The sequence below is a fragment of the Ambystoma mexicanum genome, chromosome 4q (genome assembly GCF_040938575.1).
Source record: "Ambystoma mexicanum isolate Mex_15411 chromosome 4q, UKY_AmexF1_1, whole genome shotgun sequence".
Classification (NCBI taxonomy): Eukaryota; Metazoa; Chordata; class Amphibia; order Caudata; family Ambystomatidae; genus Ambystoma; species Ambystoma mexicanum.
In genome coordinates this window covers 935207612-935223735 of record NC_090928.1, presented here as the reverse complement: position 1 = coordinate 935223735, position 16124 = coordinate 935207612, and the positions used below count along the sequence as shown (strand labels likewise).

Genomic DNA, 16124 nt, shown 5'->3' with positions numbered 1-16124 from the left:
GACATGAGACCAACTGTGCAAAATAAAAGTCTCCTCTGTACAAATGAAAGCAAACTAATGAATGATCCTTTTTATTTCAGATCTGCTTGAGCTTGGTCCGTCTCTTGCACTACCTGGCGCACTCTCCGCTTGGATCGGTAACACTGCTGGACTTTCGCCCCCGGCAGTTTGTGATTGTAGACGGGGAGCTAAAAGTCACCGATTTGGATGATGCCAGCATTGAAGAGACTTCTTGTTCTAGCAACAGTGACTGCTTCATGGAGTTTCCAGCCAGGAATTTCACACTTCCATGCTCCGCAGAAGGCATATGTCAAAACATGAACGAGAAGCGGAACCTTTACAATGCTTACAGGTACGACTTGGCTGCTCTGGCTGCGATACATGCCCTTTCCCTTTCTAAGGCATGCGCGTGATTAGTCAAGGAAGTCATCAGTAAACGTGACACTGTGTTATTTGTTAATCGTCACATACTTTAAACCGCGTGCCAGTCGTTTGACGATGGGCGCTAATGGCATAGCAAAGCCAGAAGCAAGGCCACTAAAAAATGCACTCCACTACTTAATCACCAGCTTATCCAAATATTAACTTGTGCATATTTTCTCAGATTTTAACAGCATTCTTGCGGCATCTGTGAATGAGTAGGCTTTTTTTTTTAAACCACCTCTGCGAACCCCTCCTGACTTTAAAAACGCAAATTAATCACTGCGTTGTGCAGCGCCAAAAAGTCCTGCATGCCTGTTTCTGATATTTCACTATTTATGTATTTGTTGTGTTCACGGTTTGACAGTAAACATAACAGAAACATACAGCATGCCATATAAATAACATTTAATAACAATTGTGCAATTCATCGTTTATTCCAATGATTAACCTTTCTTTGTACAAAGACTACATTATACAATCCTAAAATATTACTAAAAACGGGGTGTTTTCCCTCTCAATTCCTTGCAATCTCCCCAGTTGAGAGTAGATTGCCTCGAATCTCATTAAATGGGATCTCTGTATAACATTAGAAAATTATTTCATATAACGAACCTTAGCTTTTTGTGTTCACTATCCACGTGCTGGAAACGTTTAGATCGCTTGAGAAGTGTGCACGTTTCAAAACCAGCCCACTTCCAGGGTGAATTGTTCACGTGGCATGGGTTTTACACAAAGGTTACAGGGCTAGTTCCTACGGTATCTCATATTTTATAGCAGTTATTCATATGATGTTTACAGATCACTTCTAGGACCTGTAACGTCCCACTTTGCAGGTCTATAAATAATGACTTTAGGAGCGGATTCCAGAAATCTCCTGCATAGTAATAGTCGTTTCCACAAAACCCATGTAATTAGTGATAATACGCCCAGCTCATGGCGGATAACGGCAGAAGGGACACAATTAGAAAGAAGAAGCACTTTCTGCCATATCAAACTCTCGATAGCACTCAGTTCAACATTGTCTTTATGATGCAAGATCTCCAGGCTGTAAATTAACAAGGGTACCACCTTCGCTTTATAAAATGTGATCAAGGCAAGCAAAAAGAACCTACCAAATGTGTGCTGGTTCTTTTCACCTGAGAGCACAATAATAGTGCTTTTCTCTGCAAGCTTTTAATATCTGTATTAGGCCTTACAAAAATATGCAGGCACAACTTGATCAAATCATTTACAATTTCCAGCTTGTTATTGCCAATTTTCCTGGCAAAACCGAAAGGTTTCTGAAAGGTTTCCTTACATTAGAAAGCTGAATAATGTTCAGCTCGGTGATGTTATTACTAAGTGGTGACGTATCGTTTACTGCTGAAGTCCTTATAGGGCATTCTAGATGGCTTTTTTGGATCTCCGATTCGTTGATTTTGGAATGTCAGTGAGTTTGCTTATGAGCATGGTGTGAGTTGGTCTAGGAGCACAGTGGGCCTCTTGGGAGCATGATGAAAGGATGACATGGGTAGGAGGGTATATTTAGTACCTTGTTAGGGGACTGTGGGGGGTGTGTTTTGCCTTTGTGCGATGTGAGCTTTCCATGCACTGTAATAGGTGACTCTAGGGCAGGCGTTTGAAAGTTGCTTGTGGGCAGGATGTGGATTTGTATCGCTGTGTAAAGTTACTTTTGAGGACGCTGGAAAGTGGACTTAGAAAGTGGATTTAGTTCCTCACAGGAGAAGACTAAGGCGCCATTGGAGGTGCTTGGGGTTGAGCAGTGCCACATATCTCATGTTACCCAATGTTGCTACACTCTTGGCACTACTGCTTGTTACAGATGTGTTGAAATGAAAGAATGAGAATATTTACTGCATTAGCTTTTCATTGGCGGACTAATGCCTTCAGACATTTTCAAATAGCATAATCAATTATGAAGGTCAATGAAAATGTGCGATGATAATGTTTAACATGCTTATCAAAATCACAAGTGAGTAAATGCAACAAGAGGTATATCCTGGAAAGGTCCCTGGTTCTTTAGAATGGGAAAACTGTGGATCCAACACATAGTGTAAGTGCACTCAGCGCAAGGCAAGGGTCAGCACGCCTTAAATGCCAAGACCTATTTGGAATACTATGACAGACATGCTTTGAGTATTATCACCTTCAGGGTCACTTGTAAACTTGTGAAATAATCTGATTTGGCTCTGCACAGCATAGCTTATGCCACACATCGAAGATCAGAGGTAGCAGTGAAATTGAACTGTCAGAGAGAGAGGAAGAGAGAGTGAGAGAGAGGGGGAGAGAGGGAGAGCTTCTCTGTCGCAGTCATCTGTGCCTGAAACAGACTTGTATGTTGATAGCCAGAGGGCTTTGCATCATTTCAATCCAATGCATGTTCGCAGTGACAATCAGAAGGAGCTGTACTAGGTCTTCCATTACAGTAACATCAGCTGATTTCTTGGAGGGTCAGCTATCATCTACACTCCAAATTCAAGTTTCGAATATTTTTAAATCACAACAACGATCAATATCATTGAAAGGTTTCCTGTATGTGTCCTCATAATGACATTCACCTCTCAGTAGGCAAAGACATACTAAAATGTGTCATTACAAATTGCACTTGCTCATGTTTTAATTCAAGTGTTTAGACAGCAGCGCCTCCCTGTGCGTTCATGTCTGGGAACATGTTATGCGGGGCTCGAAATTGAGGGGAGTTGGGAGCTATTTAGCTCCTGCTTATTGCCTAGAAGCGCTTGGTTAGCTTGACACCCAACAGCTACCAGGAGTTGCTTTTGGCTCCTCAGACCAACTGATGTCGAACAAACACACCTATGTGACATTAACTCTCTGTGTTTGGAACAATGAATACATAAGCATTAGGACATACCTATACAACATTTAAAGTAGAAGGGCTGTATATTATGGATAAGATGTTAAGTTTGCATCTCATGTGGAAGTTAGATTTCCAGAACGCTATGTGCTCACTCCTCGTTCCCCAGCGTTAGCTCAGACCCACTGGTTAATGCCAAGTAACCAGCAGCAGCGTCTAGCTCCTGCTTATCCAATCTTAATTTCAATCCCTGTTATGTGTAGCTGGTTTCTTTGGTTCGTAGTTATCAAGTGGTAAATGTCTCTACTGATCCCTAACTTCACACCGCAGCAGGAAGCCAACGTTGAAGTCACTTAATTTCTCACATTTAACTTTGAGCTCATCTTGCAGGTTGGGTGGCACAATTTTCTAGATCCATTTTTTACATCACTGATATACTTTGAGGGATTTCTTGTAGAATGTACCCATAATAAATATGTTTCCTATGTCATATGTGGACAAAATGCGAAGAGTGTATTAGTCCCCCTCTGTCCAGGCAGTACTGCTCAGTATTGAAAACAAAAAAGCCCACATCCAATCCCATCATACAAAGGAAGCTCCCTATGCTTTTTAGGGTCATTCTGACAGCAATGCATGCTAATAACCATAGCTGTCATTTCTTCATGCTCACTGTGGTGGCCACAGAAGTGACATCGCACCTCTTTGAGCCCTCTCTTCCGGAGTGCATTGCCCTTTATCCTGATTACTTTGCACGAGCTGGTAGCAAAGTGCATTCACCCAGAGAAAAGCATTGGAAGTGGACAGAAAATAAACAAAATCTATTACAGACACAATTTCTAGAATTATACAGAAGGAGATGCAAAGCAACTCCTGTGACCACTAAATGATCACTGTGATTATCATACTGTACTCGTTCACAGAGACGGCATCAAAGTTACAACCCAAAATGACGATAACATCCCAAAATGGGAATCCCTTCTCTTAGCTTGCTCACGCTCTCTACTCAACACTCATTTTCTTACTCATATAGAGACCTCCTTTTTACAACTTTTTCTAAGCCGAATACCTGGCAGAAATGCCCGCTAACCTCTCCGTAGACCTACAACACCTTACCATAGTGGGAGACTTTAACATCTGGCTTGAGCACAAAGACGGCATTGCATCACAGTCATTCTTTGCAAGCCTCAGTGCTCCTCACTTCGAACATCTGGTTGAAGGACCATCTAACAAGACTGGACACACCTTGAATGGCGTCTTCTGCAATGAGAATACTGTCATCGTTATTGCACTAGCCTGACTACACTAGGGAGACCGCCTCTCCATCCCATTCAGCCATTCAGCAATTTCACAGAAGGTCCTGCACTGGCAAAACCCTCCAAAGGCACCCAAAAGCCAATAGAAATGATATTGCTATAGCTCCTCTGGCCAGAACACTGGACAACCTGCTCCACATCATTCACAACTGGATAAACACCACACTGGACACCATAGCTCGAAACTAAAAACAAAACAAAATCATTAAAATCATTGCAAAAGCAACAAGCCTCCAAATGGTTTATCCCAATCTGAAAACAGAATCTCAACAAACTGTCAAGAAGAAACAACCTACCCACAGACAAACTAGCCTACCACATCCAACTGCATCTCTGCAGAGCTAAAACAATGAAGAAAAAAAAAACACCTAACCAAAAGCAACGTGGCAGAACATTGTCAGAAGGACGTCTGTAAAATCACCCTTAATTATAACAACCCCAGAGACTGCAACAGAATTACTATACCCACACAAGCACCCAGTGAGTGCATCACGTCAGCAATAAAATTCAACATATCCTTGACCACTTTAGTATGAACCTTCCACACCTTCATTACCTGTATTACAGCTTCTCTCCATTCAAGAATTCCTTTTCATAATCAACTACAGTAAACTGTCAGGCGTGCTGGAAGTCTCACACTCATCTCCCAACCTTCTACAAAACAAAAATCAGAAACAACGCTCATGGCTACCTTCAGGTCGTCTTTTTGCAATCTGACATGCGGGGACCCTAAGGCTGCAGCCACCTGTCTCTTCTGCTCAACATATAAATGTCCCTGCGATTTAACGTATCATCAGCACAGGTGTCACTTGCTTCAACTATGCAGACAACACTCAAATTGTCTACAAAAATATGATTGACGCAACAACAGGCACAACTGACCAAAACCTGCCTCACATGGATGGACGCCTGTATGACCACAGACATAAGCTCAATCCATCAGAAATAGGACATATGATCAGTGGCACCACTCCATCGTACTCCGCACCAATCTCCTAGCCATGAGCATTGGGGCCATACCAATTCCTGCACCTACCATGAGAAATCTGGGAGTCACAATAGACAGTAACCACAGACTAGAACCACTTGTGAAAACAACAGCCTACGTAATAACATGCCCTACCTGAACCTCACTCTCAGGACAATGACTGTTTTCTCTCCAGTACTATCGGTTTTGATCATGCCAACAGCCTCTTCCTTTCCTTTCCTGAATTATCCTATCATCTACTTAAGAGACAACAAGGAGTCCAGCACGTGACAGCCAGATCAATAGTTAATCTCAAAAACACAAACATATTCCCGAACACTCCGCACACGGGATCCTAGTAAAAAAGTGGTTCACTTCAACACCCTATGCATCGCTCACCACTCCAACTATTTAATCAGAAATACATTCATGCACTGCATACCATCAAGAACACTTAGATCCAGTAGCATCAGACTAGTAACCATGCCTTCCTTTATTAGGAAAGGTCATGATGGCTGCATATTCTGCATCCTAGCAACCGAACTGGAACTCCATACTATACCCCCTGTGCACAGAGGAAGACCACCTAACCTTCAGAAAGCAGCTACAAAAACAGCTTTTCAACTAACACCCCACAGGAAGACAGGAACATTGGTTTAAACACCCCAATGTTAGACCTTATTGCCCACTCCTTTATGTTATAATTACTTGTATTATAGCCATATAGGCTGAGGGAGGGGTCGTTATCATGGGGTAATGACCCACCACCAAGCCAAGCGTCATAAGTTGGGAAAGGGACAATATCCCAAGTGATTCTTGTTGCGCCTTGAAGAACCTGTTACTCCTGAGGTCTATACGGCTATTCACAAATGGTGGTAGTAGCAGTACATGTTTGGGAGTTTTCATGGTGAAGTAAATAATTGTGCTTTAACAGTGAGTAAAGTAAACAGACAGTAAATTAAATGTGGTTTTATTTTGTAGTATTTAAACAACATTGTTGTCTTCATAAGTTAAGCATTTTAATTGCAATTTGGTTGAACAGGAACATGTTTAACATGAGCATGCATTAGGTGTTATGTAAAAGTTAATTATTTCACTATAAAGAAAATGGAAGCATTTTCCAATGTTTTAACTTTCTCTTTCTTGTGTTAAATAGAATATTGCAACCAAAAATAAAACTGCCGGAGAGGAAGTGTATTTTTGAAATAAAATCTTGGCTGAAAATTGCATTGTTGATTCTCTGTCTTCTTCTGAAGGCAGAATGTTCAGAATGCAGTCAATACCAGTTGTTATTGACTTCACTGTGAACATTCCGATTGACTGAGCAGAGTTCAACAACGGTTTCCATGTGCTAATATTATTTGCTGTGCCACAGTTATTAATTCCTTGCTATTTTCGGTGATATTGAGGTATTGCTCGAAAGAACACGGTTCAGTGTTGTCATGGATTCACATATGGCTATGTTAAGTATCAGCAGGGCTCAGCATTTGCACTCGCCAAACGCCATTGGCTAGTGATAATTGACTCTTGGTGAGTAAGAAATGGAGAGCTGTGTGTAGGTGTAGAATTGAGGTGGCCTGTGACTTTTTATGGCTGGCTAGTAGGTTGCAACTTGAAATTCGTACCTCTGGTATCAGACCTACATTTGTGAGGTACAGTCCAGTAGGTTCGTTTGAAGATACAGCAGAAAACATATATCATCAAAATCTGCCAGAAATCATCTGATGCGATATGGGCTATTATCTTATTTAGATACAGCTGGGTTATTTCCAGCTCAGAAAAGTAAATTGTGTCCATTTGCCAAAATGCGTTGGTTGTTGTGTCCTTCTCCTAAAGCTGCCTCGGGCACAGCCAAGGACATCCTGCTTCTTTTATCGGCTGTGGGAATAATTCTTTATTATAAACATGCTGTTCCATTTTTTCTGATTTATTAATATTACCGAGCTCTTCTGGAGCATTACAATTATTAAATTGATCGTGGGATGTTTGCCCAGAAATACTACATGAGCAAAACCAGGAAGACATTTGTTTTGCCTGTCCCTCTTGCACGCATTGAAGAATGATATCATTCCAAAACGTGGTCGCCTTGTTGCGTGCGCATTAATGTCTGCAAATTCGCATTTCCTAATGAAGATGGTCAAAAGACACGTCTCGTGCCTTTACCTCCATCTTTGTTGCTCCTTGTGCAGATGACGCTGTGTCTTCAAGTTCCACATAGAATGGTGCCCACAGCCAGTGTGCCAGATAACCTTTTATAGAATTTTAAAAGTTTCATGGATGAAATGATGGGAAACAAAATAATGTTGTGCGGAATGTTGTGCAAGCAAAATATGAATATGATCATGAAAATACTGAGGGGGTCATTACGAGTTGGGCGGTAAGGATTTACCGGCACCGGTAAGGATGCCGGTGCCGGTAAACCCTTACCGCCCTATTCCAAGGTCCCTTAGCGGGTCCCAGCAGGAATGGCTGGTCTGACCAGCCGTTCTTTACGGGACCCGTTAAGGGACCTTGGAGCTATTAACGGGCCCGCAATTTGCAACAATGTCCCGGTAAGTCCCCATTCAGTCAGTGACACCGGAACCGGGTTTCGAGGCAGCCATGGCGCTAATAGCACCATGGCTACCTCTAAACTCGTAATGACCCCCTGGATCTTTCTGACCTCGAACTTGGCTAATTCTTAGACCTTGTAACAACAGAATCTGTGATTCCCAACACAAGGTCCCGCAAGCAAGTGGCCACAGATGCTCTAAGTGCCTTCTTGTACTATTCATATGCCTCTGCCTGTGTGAGCCAATCCAGAAGCTCCCCTGAAGCCCTTCCCGGCCTTCTTGGAAGACACAACACTCATTTGTATTAACCATTGTGCGTCTTATCCTTCACAAAGGGAAGTCAGTATCCCTTAACGCATTCAATGGGAGTGATTTACTCCTCACTGCTAGTTTATTTTTGAAGTAATCTATGTACCTTTAAACAGCAAGCAGTGCTCTGAATTTGGAAGGGTAAAACTCAAACGCATGTTCCTTTGCGAAGATAACTTTATTCTCTTGCATCTATCAATTATGAGGAGCAGCAGCGCCTCTCGGCCCAGGTTACGACACTTTTGCTCTGTGTCTGTTCAATTGGTATACACTATTGTGTACTGGATAGGCACGCCACGCTTTACCAATGTGTTATGCACATTAGAACTATTTAATCCATGACATATTCTTCTTGTTAAGACTCACCGGCACAAATGGCTTATTTATTTTAAAACTTATTTTAATCTGTTTAGCCCAAAAAAGACACCAACACAGTAATTTCCATGTCACTATCGGCACTGGCGCATGTTTCAGCCATGTGGGCTTTTTCAAGGCATTAGGTAATTTCATCCGACAATGATCGATTTGAATTTTTCAACCATAGCAAATGGATCACCGTTCACAAAGCATTTTGATGTAATCAGCAAAGACAGGGTAAAATGAAACTTCACAACCGCCCTATAACATTTGAAGAAACCACATTAATATTTGAAGACACCAAATTCATTTTCGAAATGAGCTTCAGCTTATCACACACTAACAATAAAAAAAAAATAGAAGAACTCCCCAGATTTGGGAAAGATTCACATGTGTCATTTCCTAATGTAATACGTATGTAACCCACTTGTCAGCACTGATGCTGGCAGGAAGATTACTGTGCTGGGGTCTTTTCCGAGCTATCCTGTTTCTGAACAAATTAAGATTTAAAATAATAAATAAGTCAACAAGTTAAGTTGTTCCAGTGATTCTTAACACAAAATATGTGTGATGCATTAAATGTGCTCAATGTACATAACACATTGGAATAGCAAGGAGCGCCAGACCGCTATGCAATAATGTAGAACGCGATGAATAGACGTTGCCTAGAGACCTTGGCTGGGGGGTTACATACGACTTGCAGCTGGAGTTGATGAGCCCTTTAAGCCATGCTCTGCTATGAGCTACATGCCTTAGGCCTGAGCAAATGGGCTTTGCAAAAGTGATACTATGCTATGTAAAGAGAATATCGAGCAAGCCAAGAATGAAGGGGCCTGTTTTCCAGCTAGCATACAGCACCTGTTACTAGCCATTTGTTAATAACAATTTTTTTTGGATAGGGCTCTTGATTCCAAATGTGTTGCTGTTTCACAGGTGTGTACCACCTAGGGCCATGCAAATGAGTTCTGGGATAAACCAAACCTATCTTAATAATTCTAATGTTTTAGACTTTTCCAGAGGTTCATGCACAAAATGTTGGAATCTGCCAGTGGTAAAGAAATAGGACGCTGACCAGGCGAGAAGGCTGCTTCCATCCCTCACTTGGCCCTATAGAATGCCACACTGGGGCCTGGCAGGCTCCCAGAGGGAATGGGGTGTGCTAAAGCGTTTCTATTTCCTGCACCGGGCATTAAAAAAACCTGTTAAAAGTCTTCATAGGACCTTGGGTGGCAGTGAGGCCATTGGCGAGAAGTGTGGGGCAGAGGCGGGCATATGGATGCTTTGGGGGGCGTGCAGGTAGTAGGATTGCACAGTCAGAAGTGAGCCACGATTATTTGCTGGTCGCCAAACGTTCACCTGCGAATATCCATCGGTCGGTCACTTTAGAGGAAATTCTCCCAGCCTTAATACTTGCCTACTGACTGTGTGTCATGAAGGTTCCTGACATTCCAGACAGCATCACCTTGTGTTCCTACACCTGCAGTGTCACCTTTCCCTTTATCAGCATGGCCTGTAATTAGGCTGACAGTGTTCCTCAAGACGTGGCACCGGTTGGCAGCTGTCAACTGATGTTACACATTTCTACCCCAGTCGTACAATGTCAATGTGACTTACAAGTATCACCATAACACAGCTCGGTGGAACTGAATGAAGTCTCCATGCCTACACATTTTGATTTATTAGCAGGCCAAATCATTCCTGATAGGTGTTTCAACGCCCTTTGATCTATTGGGGAAGTGCTTACTCCAAACCTTTCTGCTGCAATCCTAACCAAATCCCCCATAACTACAGACTGTTAATGCAAACGGATAAAAAAAATTACAAAATAAAATACCATCGGTTCATTCTTTGGTTGTCTTAGGTGTTTAAGTTCAAGTTAGCAAGTTTGAAAATGTTCTTATAAAACGAATTAATTGTGGGGCCTGGGGGTCAGTCCTCAATAGAGGCATGCTTAAACGTTTGTCTTTCTACAATTCAGTTATGCATGTGACCAACCAGTCCAAACTGATCCCTGGAAAACCAAAGATCCTATCGTCCGGTGAATGTTTACCAAATGCAAGAGATTGTGTGCCATCCCAACAGTATAAAATGTATCGATGGCTCTGGGAGCTTGTGTTGCTTTACGCCCCAGGAATGTCCTCAAAGCCCAAGCTTCGTCTTTCCCGCTCTCCGCAGCTGCGTACTGAATACACCTAATGACACCCAGAAGAGCTGATGAGAACTGGCTATTTAAACTGCAAGCGGCTGCTTAGGCCCGTTCCCGTTGACCAGTAAAAGCAGCATTGCCAACATCTAACAGCAGAAATGCACATTGGGCTCCATCTTGAAGTCAGGCATTGAGTCTCTTCTTTGCTGCTCGGTCTTGCTGGAGGTTAATGGCCCTGCCTGCACAGAGGCCCTGTGGTGCTGTCTGCAGTGTGCCTTTTAAGCATCACTGCCCGGCCTCCCTCTCTACCGCTGATGCAGATCTTCCAGTGAAGCTTCAGTTCATAAGATGTAAAGATTCTGAAGCAAAGTCTGGTCCCAGATTGGGCTCCATCGTGAAGTCAGGCACTGAGTCCATTCATTGCTGCTCGTTCTTGCTGGAAGTTAATGGCCCTGCGTGCACAGAGGCCCTGTGGTGCCCTGTGGTGCTGTCTGCAGTGTGCCTTTTAAGCATCACCGCCCAGCCCTCTCTACCGCTCTTCCAGTGAAGCTTCAGTTCCTTTCGATGTGAAGATTCTGAAGCAAAGCCTGGACCCCTGGATGCTACACGCTACTGTATGTGTTGCCATTCTCTTTTTCAGAAGGCAGAGGCTTGCCATAGCAATGCTGTTATTCTTTCCGTTGTCAAATATGATTCCACGATGGGAGAGGAGCTTAAACAGAACCCGAAATCGAGGCTTGGCACAGTGTGTGGGCTATGAGAGCTTTTGGTTTCCCCAGTAAATATTTTCTCATTCATGTGGTATCTGTCTTTTATAAAGATGATTTTCTTTGATGTAGAACACTTGGGTTGTCTTCCTGCAGTGCTAGTGGCCTTCTCCATTTGGTTTGATCATCTTTCCGCATCTTCTGCCTCATCTCTGTATGCTGCCTCGTCTATGTGGGCACGGAAGTATATAGTGTGGGCAACTATTTCCCTGGGTGGTGGGGCGGAAGCTGTTCACATGCGAATGGTGTGGGCATGCAGGGAGAAGAATATCTCAAGTAACAGTGTGCTATTGTGGCCCTGTAAATGCAAATTACGAATGTTCCTCTAAATTACCTTTCTCTATTATTTTTCTCCAGTGCTGATTCCAGGCAACATGGGTTCGATTCCCTTGCAAGTGCCTAGAATCTCGTGGGTGAAGCATATACTAATAATATGAAATGTGTCTTAAAATTGACTACAAAGCTAGAAACCGGAAATACATATGAGTGACTATCTTTTACACCAAAAAATTAAACATGTATGACACGTGGAAAATATCGCCCAGTGCATTTTACCACCACTATGTGCAATGTTGCCCTTTGTAAACTAGCATTGCTGGAACGAAATGACAGACATTGAATACTGTCAATATCCATTTTAATACCCTCCAGCCCCAGTGCAGTTATTTACTGAAAATTCTTTTTAGGTACAGGACAGGTTCATAGCAGATAACGCGTTATTGCACTGTCTCCTTCCATGATCTATTATAAGCCACAGAGACGCGCAGCTTTCCATGGTCCGCCAAGGGTGACTAGGTATTGACCATTGCATTTAGCAGTGGTTTACTAGATGACTGTCAATATCTCCCCTTCATGCCACTGTGGGCCACCCTATTCTAGCCCAGGAGGTTTATCTTAAGAAGGGCAATGCCAAATTACCAAGTCAATGGTGCAAGCCAACCAAAATATTGACGCACACTTACATCAGATTTAAATGAACGAATTGGGTATTTCAATATTTCAAGAGAACCCATTGCTGAGCAACTTGCACAGGAAATGGGATGTCCCGGCAGGGCACCTCGGTGCCATGCACAGAATCTTCGGTAAGCCAGCAAGCAGAGTGTTTCCATAGCCCCTTCTAAAGAGAATGAAAACGTGCACCGATATGCAAAGGCCTGGCACTGGCACCCACATGTTTATACGATCCTTCTGAGGAGTTGCAGCTGGAAATGAACACATGTTTACTATAATTGTCGCTTGTAGTTCTCGGCGTAGCTTGGAGACAAGAATGAAACCGTGTGCTTTTGGTTCAGTTGCAGGTGTAGTGGGAAACACGTTAGTGGTCGGTCCAGCTTTGGATTGGGTATCCAGCATTAGCTAGTGACTGGAGCTCCCTACCACTGGGGAACCGGGAGCTAGTTCTTAAAATCTAGCTTACACATAGCATTTTCAATATTGTTTATGGCCCTATATGCTTTACATGTTGTATAGATGTGTACTAATTCATATTCATGAATTGTCCCAAACTCACAGTTAAATTTTCATAGATGTGTTTGTTCAGCATCAGTTTTCCGAGGAGCCAAAGGTTGCTCCTGGTAGCTGTTGGTATCAAGTTAACCAGGCTCTTGTAGGCTACAAGCAGGAGCTATATAGCACCTAGCTCCCCTCAATATGGAGAATATTCTTTTATTTCAAAAGGCTCCATTTTTATACTCGGACTCTTTTTATGGATCTGTTTGCTTTCCTGTTTTCATAGTGATTCAAAAAGTCAATGTTGACATCGACAGCAGCGACAATGTGCCCGCCCCTTTGTAGGTTATGTTCTGTACTGCACATTTCATGTTTTTCGCATCCTTTGCCTAGATCCCCCAAGCTCCTTCTTGCAATGGGTGATCTAGTTCAATTCCAGGTCTTTCCCTTAAACCACTCTGGTGTCAGGTGGAGTCTGCATGGCGACTTGATTGCTCTGCTGACCTGGAGTTGTTATTCAAGGCACTCACATAGATAGACTCTCCTCTCCCTTTGTTGACATTGGTGATTCCACTTCCAGGTTTCTCAGGCCTAGTGGGGAATTGCAGACCAATAGCTGTGATTTATGAAAGGTTTATCGCAAGAGTGTTGGACTGTCCTCAACCTCTGTTCTTGCTCCCAAACACTTTGCATGTAGAGTCTATTCGGTTCTTGACCGGATGCCCTATGCCTCCATCACTTTCCCCTCACCTCTGCATGATTTATACTGGTCCTGGGTCTCAGTCACCCGCAAGACTGCTGGCAATCATAAATCTGTGTATCGTTCCTGGCCACCTTGGTGCAGGCTCAGACTGGCCTATTGGGCAATAGGCCCATGGCCCAACCAAAAACACAAAATGCTGGTTTGGGCCACATTTTTGGCCAATTTGGGCCAGTTTGATGAGTTAATTTACTCTGCGGCTAGTAGTTTTGACCAGTGTTGCTGAATAAATAGTCGTTGAAATGCACAATTTGCATCACACTTTATCAAAAAACTCCCCCTTAGTTACTATTCAAACAGTGTCACAAAAGGAATTAATAGCCATTTGCAACTTGGGGCCACTTTTTCTTTGGTACCCGAGACAATTTTATGGCCCAGTCCGACCCAGCCCTGCTGTTTGTACTCAGTTGGCCTCAAAGGACCCTTCTTAAACCTACATTAGCACAGAGAGTTCTGGGTTCTGTTTGGTCTTCCAGTATGTTCCTGTCTGGCGATGTCAGTCAGTGGAAATCTGGAGGGCCTTTTCCAGCCTTGCTTCATGGCAGCCATCTTGTAATTGAATGTCTCCCAACAGCGACTATACTCCAGCTGCTCCTAAGGCTGCTGCTCACTGAGACTTTAGGGGGCGACACTAGGATAACATTTGGTACTATACGATCGGTACACACAGCAAACAAGATAATGTTTTAGAGCTCATTTACCAAGACGTATTTTTGAAGCCATCTACCAGTCACCAGAGCCCTGTAAAAGCACAATCTTAATTGGTACTAAATCCTGGTGGTTTTCACAAAGGGCTGATGCTGATGATTTCGAGCCCGAAGACTTCTTCGCAGTCCCTGCCAGAGTCTGAGCCCAACATGCAAAGCTTGGTGAGCAGCCTAGAAACGCCTAAACTCCCATTAATATTACTGTTTCCGTATGTTCTTAAAGCTGGGTGGCGCATGCTCAACATGCAAAGCTTGGAGAGCAGCCTAGAAACGCCTAAACTCCCATTAATATTACTGTTTCCGTATGTTCTTAAAGCTGGGTGGCGCATGAACATGTTGCGGCCATGGCCCAGTTGCGCGCAGCTCCAGTCGAGTTAACTGCTAGGGTACTTTATTAATTTCTTCTATAATCTCTGCTTCTGCTACCTGATCCGCTGAGCCCCTCTCCATCTGTACTCCTTTCTGGAGCAGGAGCCCACATGTGCACATTGCAGCAGGGGTCGAAGCTCCGGAAATATATATTTAATAAAGTCTATCCAGGCAGCAGACCGTCTCGCAAACACCCGCTGTCCAGCGTGCTTGCCAGCAAACTGCTGTGTTCATGGAACTTTACTGGTGACCACAAGGCTGCCTTGTCTATGCCCGCACAGTCGAGCTATGCCAGACAGCTGTCTGAATAGTCTCAGCTATATATTTATTTGATCAGAGACTACGATGATAGATGTTGAAGGAAACACTGCACATTTTTTTTTAACCAGTGGAATTGCATTCTCAAAACTGTCATTTGGCTTCTAGATAAACCAAAACCTCGTATATTTGTAACAGTTGTTTTTTTTTTCCGCTGCAGGTTTTTCTTCACGTACCTTTTGCCACACAGCGCGCCGTCGCTCCTGCGGCCCTTGTTGGATGCAGCAGTAAACGCTACAGGTATTGTATTACATTTAACACATTTACAGTGATGAGGCTACATTAATTTGGATTTTTAAAACGCTCACACAGCCCGCGGGCATCGAGGCGCTGTTACAGGAATTGTTTTGTTTTTTAGTTGCGTAATTGTTTTTTGTTTTAGTTGCGTATTTATAACGTGCTTAAATACCCAGAGGTTTCTAAGCGCAGACCCGGGGATTGAACCTGTGTTGCTTTGTGTCGTCTTGCTTACAAGGTGAACACGTTGCCGCTGAGCTATCGTCAGGGATTTGTTTGTCTTGAAATAGTGTGCAGTCTGGCAACTGTGCTGTAATTTCTCGCTTGTGTTATCATACATGAAGAGCTCAATTCTTTCCTGAGTAAAAGTGTGCTACCATCAAAAGAAATGGGGTGCTGTCAATGACTGGGGGCTTACCACAGCAGTACTTCACATGTTAGTGTGCTCCCAATGTAAAAACATGTGCCCACACTAAAGATGGATACCCAGTACGCTCATCATGCATACTGCACTGAGGAGCTTTGCATGACTCATTAGCATCCTGGCAGGGGGGGTTGGCCAGTCAAGATGCTTGGTACACGAGAAGAGTACATGGGTGTATACATGTACACGCTCGCATTCTAAGCAGCCTGAG

General features: G+C 43.3%; 1 protein-coding gene across 1 annotated transcript in view; it reads left to right on the top strand.

Moving 5' to 3' along the window:
* PKDCC (protein kinase domain containing, cytoplasmic) overlaps positions 1-16124 on the top strand; it is an 84982-nt gene that overhangs the window by 27098 nt on the left and 41760 nt on the right. The window contains exons 3-4 of the mRNA XM_069608485.1: positions 81-352; positions 15413-15492. Of these exons, the coding sequence (XP_069464586.1) occupies positions 81-352; positions 15413-15492 (352 nt within the window). The remainder of the gene's footprint in view (positions 1-80; positions 353-15412; positions 15493-16124) is intronic.